At 41.7% G+C, this 17,362-nt stretch overlaps 1 protein-coding gene across 1 annotated transcript in view; it reads left to right on the forward strand.

Annotated features, from left to right (window-relative positions):
• The window catches only part of Stard7 (StAR related lipid transfer domain containing 7), a 29,003-nt gene extending 12,643 nt beyond the window's left edge, over positions 1–16,360 (forward strand). Inside the window, exons 2-8 of the mRNA XM_032904154.1 lie at positions 438–646; positions 878–927; positions 7,166–7,276; positions 7,355–7,437; positions 8,148–8,247; positions 12,867–12,951; positions 14,726–16,360. Coding sequence (XP_032760045.1) covers positions 438–646; positions 878–927; positions 7,166–7,276; positions 7,355–7,437; positions 8,148–8,247; positions 12,867–12,951; positions 14,726–14,910 — 823 coding nt within the window. The 3' untranslated portion in view covers positions 14,911–16,360. The remainder of the gene's footprint in view (positions 1–437; positions 647–877; positions 928–7,165; positions 7,277–7,354; positions 7,438–8,147; positions 8,248–12,866; positions 12,952–14,725) is intronic.
• Positions 16,361–17,362: the final 1,002 nt, after the last annotated feature.

Below are 17,362 nucleotides of genomic sequence, written 5' to 3' on the forward strand. Positions count from 1 at the left end.
GTTATCTGTCTCACTTTGCTGCCCACAGCATGAATTCTAGTTTCTGACCTGCTTTAAGACCGCTCACTCCTGGACTTGAAATTCAGTGACAGGATAAAGGATCCTACTCATGTATACTATTATGTGCATGAAAAATAAAAATACCCAAATAAATATTATTTTTAAAAATTTTTTAAAGTTACTTGAGGCTATGTGCCAGGTCTTGAACACTTTTGTGTAAGTGTTTTTCACAACTTACTTGAGGAAAGAACTATTATTTTCTGTATTTTATAGATTTAGAAATGGTAACTGGTTAATTCTAATTACAAGTGCTAGTATTCAAGCTTAATTCAGTTTTTATTCACTGATGCAGCATGCTATTTCCGACCACACTTGTCTTTTTCTAGGTCTTTGGATACTTCATTTTATGGACACCATGCTTATTTCTGTCTTTTCAGGTCCATTAATGAAATGAAACGGTTGGAGGAAGTGTCAAATATATTTCAGAGTTCTGGAGTTGAGAGTCACCCTCCCGAACCAAAGTGCCCAGCGGAAGGGAATGAAAAGTCAAAAGACAAAGAAGAACCATGGGAAATGGTGATGGACAAGAAACACTTCAAGCTGTGGCGGCGTCCAATTGCAGGCACCCACCTTTACCAGTACCGAGGTGAGCCAAACCCTGCTGCCTTTCACATGTGTCATGGTGCCCAGGCACACAGTGCTTTGCTCCTTTTGCTTCCTAAACCATTCTGTCCTGGCCCTACTGAAGAAGATTTGCCAAATTCTTGTTTGTTTTCCTCTCCCAGATGACAAGCTTTTCCTATTCTGCCTTGATACATGTCGTCTCTGCCTTGCTTTGCTGCTTCCTAGCTCTCCCCTACCCCTCTTGTCGTTCTAGTTTTTGGAACATACACAGATGTGACGCCCCGACAGTTCTTCAATGTTCAGGTGAGTTCATTTTCTCTCCAGATTTGGAGTTTTTTGACTCCATGAATGCCTGTAATCTCAGTACTTGGAAGGTGAGGCAGGAGATTTGCTGCAAGTTAGAGGCAAGCCCGGGTTGTATAACAAATACAGGGCTAGTCAGAAATACATAGCAAGTTAAAACAAATGAGTTAAGAACAATAAAAGAGTTGGATGTGATGTCACATACCTTTAATTCTAGCACTCAGGAAGCAGAGGCAGGTGGATGAATCTCTATGAATTTGAGGCCTGCCTAAGCTACACAGCTAGTTCCAGGACATCAGAGTTGCATAGAGAGATTCTGTCTCAAAAACAATAAAAATAAAGCACAAGTGAGAGGGGAAGGTGAGATATCCCAAAATGCTACATAGAACTTCCTTTCCTGATATTTCCATTTTTAAATTTTAATCTTAAAAATTAGTATGTAGCTGAATGTGGTGACATATGCACCTTTAATCCCAGCACTCAGTTTGTATATGGAGCTCCAGGACATCCAGGACTATATAGAGAGACCCAGTCTTATAGGACGATGTCATCATGCCGCAAGGCGTGTCTAGGACAAGGTGAGTCTAGGATAAGGCTAAGCCTATCATTGGATGAGAAGGAAGGGTAGGCAGGAAAAAGTCTAGGAAGGAGAGAAGATGAGGAGGAGGAGGAAGAGGAGGAGGAAGAGGAGGAGGATCAAGGAAAGGAAGATGAAGACAGAGGAGGTGGTCTAGGTCAATTTTTATCTTGTCTAGGTGGGCGGTTTCTATATTAATTGGCAGTGAATTTATTCTGTGGATGTATTGTGGATTGAGAATTTAACACATAAATCTAATTGTTAAACTAGAAGTTTCTAGAGCTTTAATTTAATGGGGCCACAGGGGATGTGAGCACAGTTCCCTGTGGACAGAGAGACAACCTATCTGAGTTCTGGGAGCTGTGCAAGGCTAGAGAATGCCTGGGGCTAGCATGGTACCACGTTAGAACGATGCGATGTGTGTGTCAGATGATGTGTGGTAGCAACTCACCAAGGAGACAGTATATGAATGAAAGCAGCTGGCAGAGAAACAGCCAGAGCATGGGGCTCCAGCGGAGCCATGCGGAGCGAGAACTCATGGGTACCACTTCCACTGCTTTTGTATTTTTACGGCAACAGTCTCAAAATATAAAACTAAGTATACAAAGTATTAGGCTTTATGGCATTTTCAGACATAATTTGTTTTGCTGGTCTTCTTCCCCATTTCCTTCTCCCCTCTACCCCTACCTCCTTGAGTATTTCTACCCTCAGTCATCCCGTGCAACTTTCCTGTCATGTGTGCTCTGTTATCCTCTCCTTTCATCACCACCTTTTCTATTTTCCTGGACTCCTCTCTGGTTTCATGGCTTAAGTCTACACTCACACCCTTATATGTAAGATCTGCATATGAAAATGTGGCATTGTCTTCTGAGTCTGTTACCTTGCTTAATATAATTTCCAGATTTATCATCTTCCTGAATGTTTTATAATCTCATTGTTTTTAGTTGAATAAAATTCCATGGTATACAAGTACCACATGTTTACTATTCATTCATTTGGTTTAATTTCCTTTCTTTTATGAATGGTGCCACAGTATCATCTATAATAAGATACAGAGTGTATAGGTTCTATGCCCAGCAGTATGACTAGGTCATATGGTAGTTCCGTTTTTAATTTTTCTGATAAACCTCCATACTGGTTTTCCTAATCTACTAACACCAGTGTATAATTCCACTAGTAATGTGTAAGTGTTCCTCTTTTCCTCTGCCATCAATTTTTGTGATTTTTGCCAAGCTTTCAATAACTAGTTTGTTGATTTATAATACCCACTAAAGCCAAGCCTGTTGGAATGGGTCTGTGTAGCGGTGAGTTTAACTACACCGCTTTGGCTCCCAGTGGGTTGTATGCTTTTAGCCAGGAGCTATCTGGATTCTCGAATGGAAGACACTCATCCCCCCCCCCCGCCATGTACACACACACACATATACCAGTTAATTTTAAAATGCCTTGGCTACCTCAAAGGCTGGGCACTCCTAAACCTTCCCCTACTACCCCAAACCCAATTGGGGAAGTAGCCAGTGGCCACCAAATTCTCACATGACTGGCCTTCTCTCCTGCACCTCCTACATCCCATCCTTCCCCAAGTCATGCCAATTCTCTGTCTCTTTTTTCCCAGTTCCTAGCCCACACAAATCTAAAGGTCCCACCCTGTCTCCCTTTGCCCATTGGCCATTGGCATCTTTATTGATGATCAAAACCAATTGGGGATAAAGACCTTCAGTGTTTGGACACACAGATTCCAGATTAAATCAAAGCATTAGAACCAATTCCCAACAGGCCTATAATCCCAGCTATTTGGGAGGCTGAAGCCTTCCTGGTACATGGTACATTCAAGATCAACTTGGTCAACTCAATGAGACTGTCTGAAGTAAAAACAAGACTGGGAAATAGAACATTACATAGTTTGTACAGGATGTCCTGGGTTGAATCTGCAGAACTGCAACAAACAGTATATTACTTTGTCCTAGGCACTAGATTTTGTCAGTGCTGTTTGGCTTTGATGCATACAATGTCTATATTTGAAGTTCCTTAGTTCCTTGATATGAAAGAAAATGAGAAATGCTTGTTGAATTTCTGTACATCAGATGTCTGCTCATACTTTGAAACTTTTTATTGTTTAATTTAGAATTATCATATCTTTACATGTTATCTGTTGTATTTTCTCCAGAAATTTCCTTTTCTTCTTTTTTAAGTTTTATTATTGTTACTGTGGGGCTGTGGGTACATGAGGCCAGGGACAACTCTGTAGAGTTGCTTCTCTTCTACCTTTCTGTGGGTTTTATGTATTGAATTCAGGTTGTTAGGCTTATATAGTCAGGCATGGTTTTAGTTTCTTTCTGTTGCTGTGACTGACCAAAAGAGTCTATTTCAGTTTATAGGTTATAATCAATAACTGAGAGAAGTTGGGACAGGAACTATGGAAGAATACTGTTTATTTGCTCTTTGACAGGCTCATGTTTTCTTTCCTTTTTAAAACCATGAATATTGCTAGATAAAAGCCAATCTGAAAGGTAACATACTATATGAATTCAAATTTAGGTCATTCTAGACACTTGTCAAAACCCACACAATGTCTAGCACATACAATGAACTCTGTACCATAGTCAATGATATATCAAAACTGGGTAGGCAGTGGTGCAGGCATGTAATCCTAACATTTAGGAGGACCACCACAAGTTATAGCTAACCCTGTCTACCTAGACTAGCTAAAGTTACTACATGGTAAAGCCTTACTTAAAAAAAAGAAAAAAGAGTACTTTTTGCTTTCCTAATTTGAAACTGTACCTCCCCCCCACCAAAAAAAAAATCTATGGAAAAAAATACAGCAAATCATTAAAACAAAATCATTTAGTAGCTAAGCATTTAAAAAGTCCAACACAAGGCCATCAGGAGATTCCAAAGATGACGTTAAGATTCAGCAGGGTGTTAGTAGACTCTCAACTGTGCTGGTAGAGAGGAGATTGATGTCGTTTATCTGTTTTTTAAAACCATTATAGGGAACACAATGTTTTTATTTATTCCATTCCCTTCAGATGAGAATTGACATTGGCATATTTGAGAGTGTAGTGTGTTATAGTTCTCTGAACAGTTCCTCTCCCTTGTAAATTTTCTCATGATCTTCTCACTACTTTGAATACATTCAGGACGTAGTGTATTATCTTCCACTACTGGGGATGGGAAAGCACAGGCTGCTAACAGGAAAGAGAAATCAACTTTTGGAAAGTGTCTGGAACCCAGGTCTAATAGGTATAAAATTGCAGGCAAACCCAGTCTGTCCTTTGTGCAGGGAGCTGTGCCATGGACATAGACTGCTTTTTGTATAGTCCAAGGCCACCTTTATAATGGACTTTCTCCAGCTCACCAGCGGTATAAAGAATGACGTGAGAAGTTTATTACAGTTCAAAGCTTAGGCTTTTTGCTAGGGCAGCTTTTCAGCTAGCATGAGCATTGGCAGGTTGCCCGATGGCACTGCACTTAAAGAATAGAAGTAGCCCAGTACCTGTGTGCACATACTGTCTGTGTGTATGTGGCCACTTCTGTGCATGTAGTATGGTAAGCTTCTGGGGCCGTGGAGAGTGATAGAGCCTGCAGGCTGGCATAACTGATTGGGTCTTATCTAACTTAACCTGACTATCTAGCCAATGACTTGCTATATGGCTAGCTCTATACCTTTCTCTCCACTGTGGTTCACGTCTGTTCCCTCCACGTATACTTTCAAATCTACATCTGCTTTCTTTTCCCAGTGTGCCCCACCTCTCTCTGTCTCTGTCTGTCTCCACCCCCCCCCAAGTTCTGCCCCCTACTTCCTGCCCAGCCATTGGCCATCAGCTCTTTATTGCAACCAATCATCAGTGCAACAAACCTGATGACAATTCTAGATTGCTTCTAGGCAGAAAAGACTGTCTGACCTTCAAGTATCTGAGTAGGAGGCTGGTGGTGTACCATAGAAATGACAATACCAATTTTCTGCCAGCATTAGCTCTCTCCCGGTACAGAATTAACCATTGAAAATACAGAGACAAGGCTGGAGAGATGGCTCAGTGGTTAAGAGCACAGACTGCTCTTCCAGAGGTCCTGAGTTCACAGCAACCACATGGTGGCTCACAACCATCTGTAATGGAAACTGATACCCTCTGGTATGTATGAAGACAGCTACAGGGTACTCATATTTAAAAAAGAAAGAAAGGAAGGAAGGAAGGAAGAAAAAAAGAAAGAAAGAAAGGAAAGAAAGAAAGAAGAAAGAAAATACAGAGACAAGGCTGGAGACATAGCTCAGATTTTAAGAGCACTGTGAACTCTTCCAGAGGACCTGAGTTCAATTCCCAGCAACCACATGGTGGCTCACAACCATCTGTAATGAGATCTGGTGCCCTCTTCTGGCCTGCAGGTGTACAAGCAGGTGGAATGCTGTATATATAATACATAATAAATATACATAATAAATAAATAAATCTTTAAGAAAAAAAGAAAATACAGAGGCATTCCTTCATAGAGTGTAAAAAAGGTTACCTCAACACACCTTTCTGTGAAATAGTACTGTCCATAGTGGGCTAGATCCACCTATATCAATTAACAATCAAGACGGTCCTCTTTAGACAGACTCACAGGCCAGTCTTATCTGGACATCCCTTTCTCAGGTGACTCCAGACTGTGTCAAACAAAACTAACTAGAATGGGTGGCAAACATTTTTACTCACTGAGTCATCTCATTACCCTCTTTCCACAGACATTTTTAATTAATTAATTAACTAAACTGAGATTAAAACGAGAACTGAACATAGACAAAACTTGCTAGACAAATAATCTAACTATTGAGCTGCAACTTCAGTCTTTTGGTTTTTTTGAGACAGGTCTCCCTATGTAAGTTCGGTATGTAAGTGAACTTTTGATCCTTGTCTCTGCTTCTTTTGAATTGCTGATATTTACAGGTGTGTGCCACCAGTGTCTGGTTGTATTTTTAAGACTCCTTTGAAGGGGGCTGGAGAAGTGGCTGAGTGGTTGAGAGTACTGTTTGTTCTCATGGTGAACCCAGGTTTCCAGCACCCACGTGGTGGCTCACAACTATCTACAATTTCAGTCTTAGGGAGTCCAGCATCATCTGGCCTCTATGGGCACCAGGCAAGCATGCAGGCAAAATACCATACACATAAAAATTAGAAAAAAAGATTCCCTCAGGGACTGAGGGAATTATTCAGTGGGTAAGGTGCTTGCTGATTAAGCTTGAGTTCAGATCCCTGTGTCACCCGTGTATAGAAGCTGAGTTTGGCAGCATGTGTCTGTACGTAATCTGGTTAGGCAGGGTTAGATGAATCCACTGAGATTGCTTGCCAGCCAGACCAGTCAAACCAGTGTGCCTCAGGCTCAGTGAGAGAGAGCCTGTCTTAATAAAGTAGAGAGTGGTAGAAGACATCCAGCATTGACCTCTGGCCTACACATGAACAGGCACATACATGAACATTTACACCCATACACAGACACAGAATCCCCCTCAGTGCAAGTGAGAATCTTACTGTATGTGAAAATCATCTAATAAACAACCAGGCCTCTTACATGTTGGTACTGTTAAGTCAAATTAGTATTTCTCCATAATGTCTCTTAAGTCAGAGATCCAACCTCCCAGAGAAACTTCTGCATCTCTGTTTTGGATCTTCTCTTTTTCAGCTGGATACAGAGTACAGGAAAAAATGGGATGCCCTTGTGATCAAGCTAGAGGTGATTGAGAGAGATGCCGTCAGTGGTTCTGAGGTTCTTCATTGGGTAACACATTTTCCTGTAAGTATTTTTACTTTAGTTTTATTCCTGTCAGGTCTGTGATGCAGAACACTAATCTTGCCACACTTCCTGTTTTAGTATCCAATGTACTCTCGGGATTATGTTTATGTTCGGCGGTATAACGTGGATCAGGAAAACAATGTGATGGTCCTGGTGTCACGGTATGTATAACTGCTGGAGTGCTTGTTAAGCTTCACTAGCTCTGCCTCATCCAACTGTACCTTGGCTCTGGCCTTCTGAGTTCCCTGCAGACTTCTAGCAGCCAGTGCCCGTGCATCCCTGCTCAGGTAATAGGCTGTGAACCACCAGGGAGACTTTGCAGGCTGGGAGTGGGTATCTAGGGTAGAACCTAGAGCCTTATTCATACTGAGCAAGCATGGTAGTTACTGATGAGTTATTGATTCTCAACCTTCCTAATGCTCTAACCCTTTAGTACAGTTCCTCATGTTATGGTAACCCTTAACCATAAAATTATTTTCATTGTTACTTTTAACTGTAATTTTGCTACTATTATCAATTGTAATGTAAATATCTGTGTTTTCCAATAGTCTTAGATGACCTCTGTGTAAGGGTTTTTGACTCCCTTCCCAACCCAAAAGAGGTTGAGACCAATAATAATAAGTTTTATTTAAATGTTTTGAATTTCTTAATGTAGGTAGGACCAGAAATATAGCCTGTAAGCCATACAATAGTTACAATATCAGAGAAACTTTTATATTTCATGAGTACAACCTGGGTTGTGTTCATTCATCTCATTAACTGCTTGGTTTTGTTGAGACAGTTCTACAGTTGTGCCTACTCCCCACCCCTGCTTATCCTTGCCTCACCATTGGTTAGTTCCAGGATAGTCATCCCCCCTCTCTCTTTACAGTGCAGTGGAACACCCCAGTGTACCAGAGTCTCCAGAGTTTGTCAGGGTCAGATCTTATGAATCCCAAATGGTTATCCGTCCTCACAAGTCATTTGATGAGGTGAGTATTACCTTGTGAGAGATGAGTGCTGAAGCTTTAACATTTTTTTAAGAAATGCCTTTGTCTGAACTGGTGAGAGGATTTGCCAGAATGTGCATTAGAGTCAGCTGGAACGTGTATATTGTGGGCCCTGGTCTTACTTCCTGATTGTTTCAGTGGGGGCTGGAAAATTTATGGTTTGCGGGCTGGAGAGATGGCTCAGTGATTCAGAGCACTGTGTCAGGCAGTGGTGATGCACACCTTTAATCCCAGCACTTGGGAGGCAGAGGCAGGTGGGTTTCTGAGAAAATCCTTTCTCAAATGCCTTTTAAAAAAAAAAAAATTGCTCTTTCAGAGCACCCAGTTTTGAGTCTCGTACCCACAAGGTGGTTCATAAGTGTCCATATCTCAAGTTCAAAGAGATCTAGTGCTTTTTTATCTCCATGGATACCAGGCACACACGTGCATATATAGAACATACAAGTGGAATACTCAGACATAAAATAAGAACTGGGGCAAAGTATACATTAGAATTAGCTGAAACTTGTTAGGTACACTGTGAGCCCTGGTCTCATTGCCTGTTTGTTTTATTGGTTTTTTTTTGTTGTTGTTGTTGGTTTTTGTTTTTTTTTTTGGTTCTTTTTTTCGGAGCTGGGGACCGAACCCAGGGCCTTGAGCTTCCCAGGCAAGCGCTCTACCACTGAGCTAAATCCCCAACCCCCCGCCTGTTTGTTTTAAAGATGTCTAGAAAATGTAACTCTTTAAAAATAAAGATTTAAATAAATAAATCTTTAAAATAAATAATTTCTGAGTTTTATAGAATTCTAAAGGTCACAGATGACTTTATTGTTGTTATCTGTTTTTTTGAGATAGTCTCATTATATAGCCCAGGCCAGGCTGCCTTGAAACTTGCTATGCATTTCAGGCTGACATCAAACCCGCAGGCCTCCTGCCTCAGCCTCCTGAGGGTCAGGATTACAAATGTGCATGGGTACGTGCATTTTTGTCATTTGTCAATTCTTATCATTTTCTGATCTGTTGGGGTTTTATTTAGAGAGTTCTTGCTCATGGTGGTATCTTAGATTGTCTTCTTCTAGTACTTTCAGAGTTTCAAGGTTTTCTTGTTGTTGTTTTGAGGTAGGGTGAGACCTGAGGTCTTAGTTTCATTCTTGTACATGTGGGTATCCAGTTTTCCTAACAGAGGGTGTCTTTTCTCCATTGCTTTGTTTTTGGCACTTTTGTTGAAGCTGCATGTGTAAGTCTTTTGTTCTGTTCTTGTAATAGTACCATGTTTTTTGTTGTTCATAGGGCTTCGTAGTAAGACTTAAAGTCAGAAACTGTGCTAGCTCTACCACTCCTCTTTGTTTGTGCCCAGGTATTTTCCTCTCTTTCCTGTTTCCTTGAAACAGGGTCTTTCATTGAACTCAGACCTTTTGGTAGGCTGACTGGCCAGCAAGTCCCAGCGATTCTCTTATCTTTGCCCACCTTCCCATCTCACCTTCTAACACTGTGGTTACAGGCACATGGGAACTTTTTTACATGGGTGTTGGAGATCTAAACTGAGTCTTCCTTTCTGAGCTAACTCAGCTCCATGTAGCCGTTTTTACTAGTTCATAAACATTAATGTGTTTTTATCTCCTGTTGTCCTTTTCTATTTGTATCTATTTGTATTTGTATCCTTTTTTTTTCTTTGTCTTGCCTTACTGCTAGATAACACTTTGAACAGTATATTGAATAAAAGTAGAGAGTGGTGTCTTTTTTGTTAATGTCCTTATCTACTTTTGGTCCTATGACTGGGTCCATCAGTTTGTTGTGGTAAGAGCTGCTTTATGGCTTTGGCTCCCTCTTTCCTCCTTCCCTACAGGGAGAAGTCTATTAGAGCTGTTGGCTCTTTCCTTATGTAACTGTATAGTTCCTCTGTTCAGTTTGTGATTCCTGACATGACCCTGTTTCTCTCTTTGGAATGTGGTTTGTCCTTTCTTACCTGACTTCACTCATAGAGTCACATGGGATAAGAAGCTTATAATCCTCCGTCTGCCCTGAAATTTTGCCTAATTTTTTCCCCCAAGTCAGGGTTTTCTCTGGTAGACCTGGCTGCCCTGGAATTCACTCTGTAGACCAGGCTAGCCTTGAACTCACAGAGATTCACCTGCCTCTGTTCCTCCCCTCACACCCACCCCTACCTCTGCCTTTGCCTTTGTCCCAGCCCTTACCCCATAAGGGATTAAAGGTGTACACCACTTCCTGGCATGCTTAATTTTTTTATACTACTTTTGAATTGTGTCTTTGTGCGGTGGTTAGTTTTAAATGACAACTTGCCAACAGAGAACCACTTGAGAATTGTAGAATTTTTTTATTTTATGTGAATGAATGTTTTGCCTTACATTTATGTCAGCATGCCACCTATGTGTCCTGGTGCTATCAAAGTCAGAAGAGTTTGTCGGATCCCCTGAGACATGTGACTCAAGTGGTTGTAAACTACCATGTAGGTGCTGGGAATCAAACCTGGGTCTCTGCAAGTGCTCTTAACCATTGAGCCATTTCTCCAGCCTTTCCTTTATTACCTTTCTTTTTCTTTTTCTTTTTCTTTTTTTTCGGAGCTGGGGACCGAACCCAGGGCCTTGCGTTTGCTAGGCAAGCGCTCTACCACTGAGCTAAATCCCCAACCCCCTTTATTACCTTTTTTTAATATTTATTCATTTATTGTGGGTGGGAGGATCATGTACCTGCCTTGGAGAGACTAAGGTTGCCAGTCTTTTTTAAAATAATCTATTTTATTTTATGTGCATTGGTGTGAGGGTATCAGATCCTCTGGAACTAGAGTTACAGACAGTTGTCCGCTGTGATTGTGAGCTCTTATACCATGGCAGGCAACCTGTAACTTCCCAGTTCTCAGTTCTGAAACTAACAGCCATCAGCTGGAGGTAAGAAGGGCCTACGATGTCCTGTTTATTTGGACTGAACTCTGAGCAGATCTCAATATTGAAAAAAGACCATAATTTTACAATTTCTGTCTCTTTTCCTTTTACTTATTGGTCTTTTTAGATTTGCTTTAATTTTCATTGTTGTTAATTTTCAACTTTGGGATTTTGAGATAATTGCTTTTTAAATTAAGTGTGTATGGGCATGCCTGCTTGTATATTTGTGTACTATGTGCATGTTGCACTCTTGGACACTAGAAGAGGGTGTCAGATTCTTTAAAAACAGAATTATAAATAGTTATGAGCCACCATGTGAGTGCTGGGAATTGAACCCCTGTCCTCTGCTAGAGCAATGAGTGTTCTTATCTGCTGAGCCATTTCTCTATCCCGCAGATGGAATAACTTAAGAGTTTTATTTGCAGGAGCTCATTTTGTCATGTAAGCAGTCTTTGTGGTTGGTCTGGTCATGTTCCAAAGGTTGGCTTTTACCTCCTTGTGCATATTTCTACAGTCTCACTATGAAATTCTATTAGGGAATCTTTCATTTATTCCCTAAGTACTGAGGATTGAACCCAAGGTCTCATATTTGAGGCAAAGGCTTTACTACTGAAGTGCAGTTCCAGCCAGGATACTTTATTTTCATAATCAGAAGCTCTTGAGAGCAAGGACTAGATGTGTTTGTTATGCAGCACCTAGCAAAGTGCCAGACACAACAGGCATTCAAGTATATGCTAAGAAATGAGCAACAACTTAATAGTGTACTTTGAGCAAGGCGGGGACCTAGGTTGCTGTTATTAGACCAGAGTCTTGATGCCTCTGCTCTTAAAGCATGGCTAGAACATTTGTTCTTTATTTCCTCATATAGAATAAAGCTGTTTCAGGTTTCTCTTATGGTATTGTTTTGTTTGCTTTGAGGCCTAGTCTCCTGCCTCTGCCTGCCACTGTACCCAGCAAGATCAGGGCACTTTAACCACCTCAACAATCTTGGGTCCTTTTAGGTACGAACCAACGTAGGTGTGTAGGCTCGGTGGTTAGATTTTTCTTTCTCACTTGAGTGTCTAAGCTGGTCATCTGTAAAATGGAAAAGGGTGGTATATTGTGGAGCTGCAAGGACCTAAGGGAGCTCCAACCGCAGAGTGTTCTTTAAACAGTTATTATTAGCACTAAGAGCAGAAGGGGAAGGTGAGGTCTTTAAGTTGTAAACATAGGGCATCTATATTGGGTCCTCAAGGCTACCTCATGTTTAAAGATTTGCTGGGAAAACCTTCAGGAGCAAATATTGTAGTCCTGGCTAAAATTTAGGGCAGTGACATTAGTAAGGATGCATGACTGGATTATAAAAGGAAAAAAGGCACAGAATAATCTTGAGTTCATCTGAGGCTTCCTTCTCTAACACCAAAATACAACAATGTGTATTTACTGTTTTGGCTAGAAAACTGTTAGAGACTGAGTGCCACAATTTTTATAAAGGCTGGTCCCATAGAACTCTCTATCTAACATGTATGTTGGATGAGGCTGAATGAAGATGCTTGTCATGATTCAGGCACAGAAAACCTCCCTATTGGTTTGAGCATTTACTGGGATCAAGACAGTAAAGGACCTGTCTGTAAAGAGCAGTGTCTGCCTTGCTGTGAATTTTTTCACATAAGATACTGCACTTCTTCGGTACTGGATGTAGAGGTTGCTGTGGTCCTCATCTTTGCTATTTTTCTTTTCCAGAATGGCTTTGACTACTTACTGACATACAGTGACAATCCACAAACTGTGTTCCCTCGATACTGTGTCAGTTGGATGGTTTCTAGTGGTAAGTGGGGGTATGCATAGTGGGCAGGCCTCAATCTGAGCTGAACGAATTGGGTTTTTTCTGTCTTAAGTGCAACAGGAGGGCTGATACTTTTTGTATGCATGTTGGGGGAAATTTGAAAATTCTTCCTATTCCTAAGTAAGATTTGAAGGTATAAGAAAAAACACCTTCCTAGAACCTTCTGGGTTCTAGAAAGGATTTTTTTTTTAACCCAGAGAAGAGTTTTTAAGACTCACTTTGATGCCTTATAGTGTACATTGATGTATTTACATTGTTTTCTTCAGTAGTGATAAATGGCTAGGTTGGTAATGCACACCTGTAATTTCAGTAGTGGGTGCAGGGGCTGAGACAGGAGGATCAAGGCCTAGGTGACAAAATATTTAAGGCCATAAGATCTGGCCAAGAAAACTTAGTTGTGGGGCAGTTGGGTGGGGAAAGAGAGGGCTCCTACCTCACATAGGCTGCATGTCATAGCCACAGTCACCCCCTCCTCTTCTAACACTTTGTATAGAAAGTGCTCTCTCATGAGTTTCATTGTTCTTGTTTGGATTTTTCTTGTATCTTTTTGTTTGTTTGTTTTGAGAAGATCTTATATAGTATAGGCTGGCTTTAAACTCTTGATCCTTCTACTTCAACTCCCAACATGTTGGAATTACTGCTGTAAGACGCCATGTGTGACCCCTCGTACACTGTACTTTCTTCTGGTGCTCTGAGTAGTTCCTTATCCCTCAGGGGGAGGATGGGAAATTGGAAATTAGGTATCTACTGTTTACCTACCTATTCTCCAAATAGACTTTGGTTTTGAGCCTGTCACTGACTTGTTTGGTAGCTGTCCTTGGTTTTTTTGTTTTTGTTTTTTTGTTTGTTTGTTTTTTTTCCCCTATTGCTCTAATGAATACCATGACTGAAAAAAGCAACTTGGAAGTTTGGAAGTCAGGGCAGAAACCTGGTGGTAGCAACCGAAGTGGAGGTCATAGAGAACACTGCTTACTGGCTTGCTCTCCACGGTTTGCTCAGCCTGCTCTTTTTTTTAAATTTATTTATTTAATGTATACGAGTACACTGTAGCTGTCTTCAGACACACCAGACCTCATTACAGATGGTTGTGAGCCACCATGTGGTTGCTGGGAATTGAACTCAGGACCTCTGGAAGAGCAGTCGGAGCTCTTAACCACTGAGCCATCTCTCCAGCCCCCCAGCCTGCTCTTTTGTACAGCCTAGGTGTCACCTGACTAAGTGTGGTACCACACAATGTGGGTGCGCCCCCTCATGTTAGTCATCAATGAAGATAATGCTCCTGCACACTTTCCTAGAGGACAATTAGGTTTTTGTTTTTTGTTGTTGTTTTTTTTTTTAAGATTTATTCATTTATTATATATAAGTACACTGTAGCTGTCTTCAGATACACCAGAAGAGGGCATCGGATCTCTTTACAGATGGTTGTGAGCCACCATGTGGTTGCTGGGAATTGAACTCAGGACCTCTGGAAGAGCAATCGGGGCTCTTAACCACTGATCCATCTCTCCAGCCCAGGTTTTTTTGAGACAGGATTTCTCTCTATAATCTTGGCTGTTTTGGAACTCACTCTTCACTCTGTAGACCAGGTTGGCCTTGAACTCACAGAGATCCACCATGCTCCATGCCTATCCAGCTTGTAGAGACTAGTCTTACAGAGGCGTTTTCTTACCTGGGGTTCCCTCCTCCCAGAGGATTCTAGCTTGTGTCAGGTTGACAAAAACTAACCAGCTTGACTAGATTCTGTGTATCCCAATAGGCATGCCAGATTTCCTGGAGAAGCTGCACATGGCCACTCTGAAAGCCAAGAACATGGAAATCAAAGTGAAGGACTACATCTCGGCTAAGCCTCTGGAAATGAGCAGTGAGGCCAAGGCCACTGCTTCATCCCCCGAGCGGAAGAATGAGGGTAGCTGTGGCCCGGCTCGGATTGAGTATGCTTAAAGGCTTTTGGATAAGGAAAGACAGGCACTTCCAGCCCTGCCTTGCTCCTTCAGCTCTGCTGCAGGACAAGGACAAGTCACACATGTTTGAAGACATCTGCTGTAACTGTCATTGCAAGAGAATTTAGAACTGGAGTTAGATTTCCTCTGGAGTCCTAATACTCTTTACCAAACAGAGGACCATGACATCGTGGAGCTGTCATGTTCTCAGGCCAGCTGTTGTGAAATCCAGTATCATGCTGACCTACTCTGGAACAACCTCTCACTGTAGGCCAGAAGGGGATGATTCCTATCCGCCTCCTACAAGCAGCTTCCTTGCTGACATTCCAAATGCCACCATCGGTTATGCAATGCTCTGGATATCCTTCAGTTCTGTAGGTCACTTGAAGAGTGGTTGGCCCCGGGTTCTCCCTAAGTGGTTTTTTGAAGTGCTCTTGGTAACAGTCCTGTGGTGGTGTGAGCAGTTCTGGCTGAGCTAAGTGCCTTGTCCTCACCTTGCTTTATCTTTAAAGACATGAAGTTTGTACCAAGGGATCCTTCCCCCTGCAAAATACCATGACATTGACTCATCTGATGAAAGCAGCTTTCATCTTAACTGGCCTTTCTGTGTTCATGGGCTGTGCTCACTGGATCATGGCCTCTGCCGTAGCCTTAGCCCATATGCCAGGAGCACCAGAGACAAACCCCTCTAGACAATAGCTTTCTATTTGATGTCATCAGTGTTTTGATAGGGTCAGTGGAAATGCACACAAAACAGTTTACGTAAAAATAACCAGATTTCTTTTTAACCCTTGTAGCAAATGGAGTTGGGAGGTTGAGCACAGCTCGTTCCATTGTCTTGTTTGTTTTGGCACTATTTTCCCACTACAGATTGACTGGGCTATTTTGGACAGATAAAGGTAGTGGATAATGGTTGTGCCATTTTCTCAGAGTTTTCAAAACTGTAAGCTGACATATGGGCCAGCAGATGGAGTCTTGCCCAATACCAGTATGGTAGGGATGGGGCTTATGTGACCCTCTGGTCTTCTAAACCGTCAATCCTCAGAGCTGACATAGAAGTAATATACACAGTTTGGATAAGATCACAACCAGGTGATAGGTGCCTGACCTTGCTGGTTTCTTTATGGTAAATAGGGATCAAGTTTTACATCCTTCTCTCTCTTTTCCTGGAGTTAATATAGCTGAAATTTTCTTTGCCTGCTTGCTACCTACCCTGTTGTGGTGTTGAAAAAGGAAACTAAACCCAAGGTGAACATAACCCTTTAACCTTCTTGTTGCCTATTGAGTTCTGTGCCAAGGAAACAACTGACTCCCCCAGTGTTTCTGTCCTTTCAGTTGTTGGCAGAGAGTTGCATTGAGAAGCCCCAATGTCTTTCATATATCTGAATTTAACATCTGTAGTTGAATGCCTGTGAGTGTGAGAGCGATTGTAAGCATGTGTGTGTGTGTGTGTGTGTGTGTGTGTGTGTGTATGTGTGTGTGTGTGTGTGTGTGAGCTGGGGCTCAGGTACTAAGTAGTTATGGTTGCCCTTGGTTTTGTAATTTAACTCTGTACAGTTACTTGTGTCATCATAATGAGTTTGCTCATAACTGTGACATTTTTATCAAATGTGTGAATAAATACATAAAGGTTGGTACAGAATAGTGTTCTTCTTTGGCCACATGGTGGGAAATTGTGCTCCTTGTCATCCTGATCACAAAGTTGGCATGGGTCATCATGGGTCTTGTTCTTTCTTGGCAGACAATGGGTGACACAAAAATAGCCCCCTTGCATAGACTGTGACCCCTAAGTGGCTAGCTAAAAGTAAAATGCCTGTGTCTAGTGTCTTGGTCTGCTAAGTCAGATAAAGAACAGGTTTAGTTAAGGGAATCTATGTCAGATCTTCTATAGACAGGCTTTGTAGAAGATGCATCTTAGGATTTTACTGTTGTGAAGGGACAACATGACCAAGGCAACTCTTATAAAGGCAGACATTTAATTGGGGCTGGCTTACAGTTTCAGAGATTTAATCTATCATCATCGTGGCAAGAAGTATGGCAATGTGATCCAAAGGTAGCTAGAAGGAGACTGGATTACACACTAGGCAGACCTTAAGTGTAAGAGACCTCAAAACCCCACCCACCCTCTCACCCAACAGTGACACACTAACTCCAACAAGGCGACACCTCCCAATAGTGCCACTCGCTGTGGCCAAGCATTCAAACACGTGAGTCTATGGGAGTCAAACCTATTCAAACCACCACATTCCACTCCCTGGTCCCCACAGGCTTGTAGTCATAACATAATGCAAAATGCACTTAGTCCAACTTCAAAAGTCCCTATAGTCTATCCAGTCTCAACAATGTTTAACAATTCAGTCTTCAGAGATTCATGTAATCATGTAACTGTAATCCCCTATGGAGTCAAAATAACAAAGCAGATCACATACTTCCAACATACGGTACAGGATATA

Source organism: Rattus rattus, chromosome 5 (genome assembly GCF_011064425.1).
Source record: "Rattus rattus isolate New Zealand chromosome 5, Rrattus_CSIRO_v1, whole genome shotgun sequence".
NCBI classification, from domain to species: domain Eukaryota; kingdom Metazoa; phylum Chordata; class Mammalia; order Rodentia; family Muridae; genus Rattus; species Rattus rattus.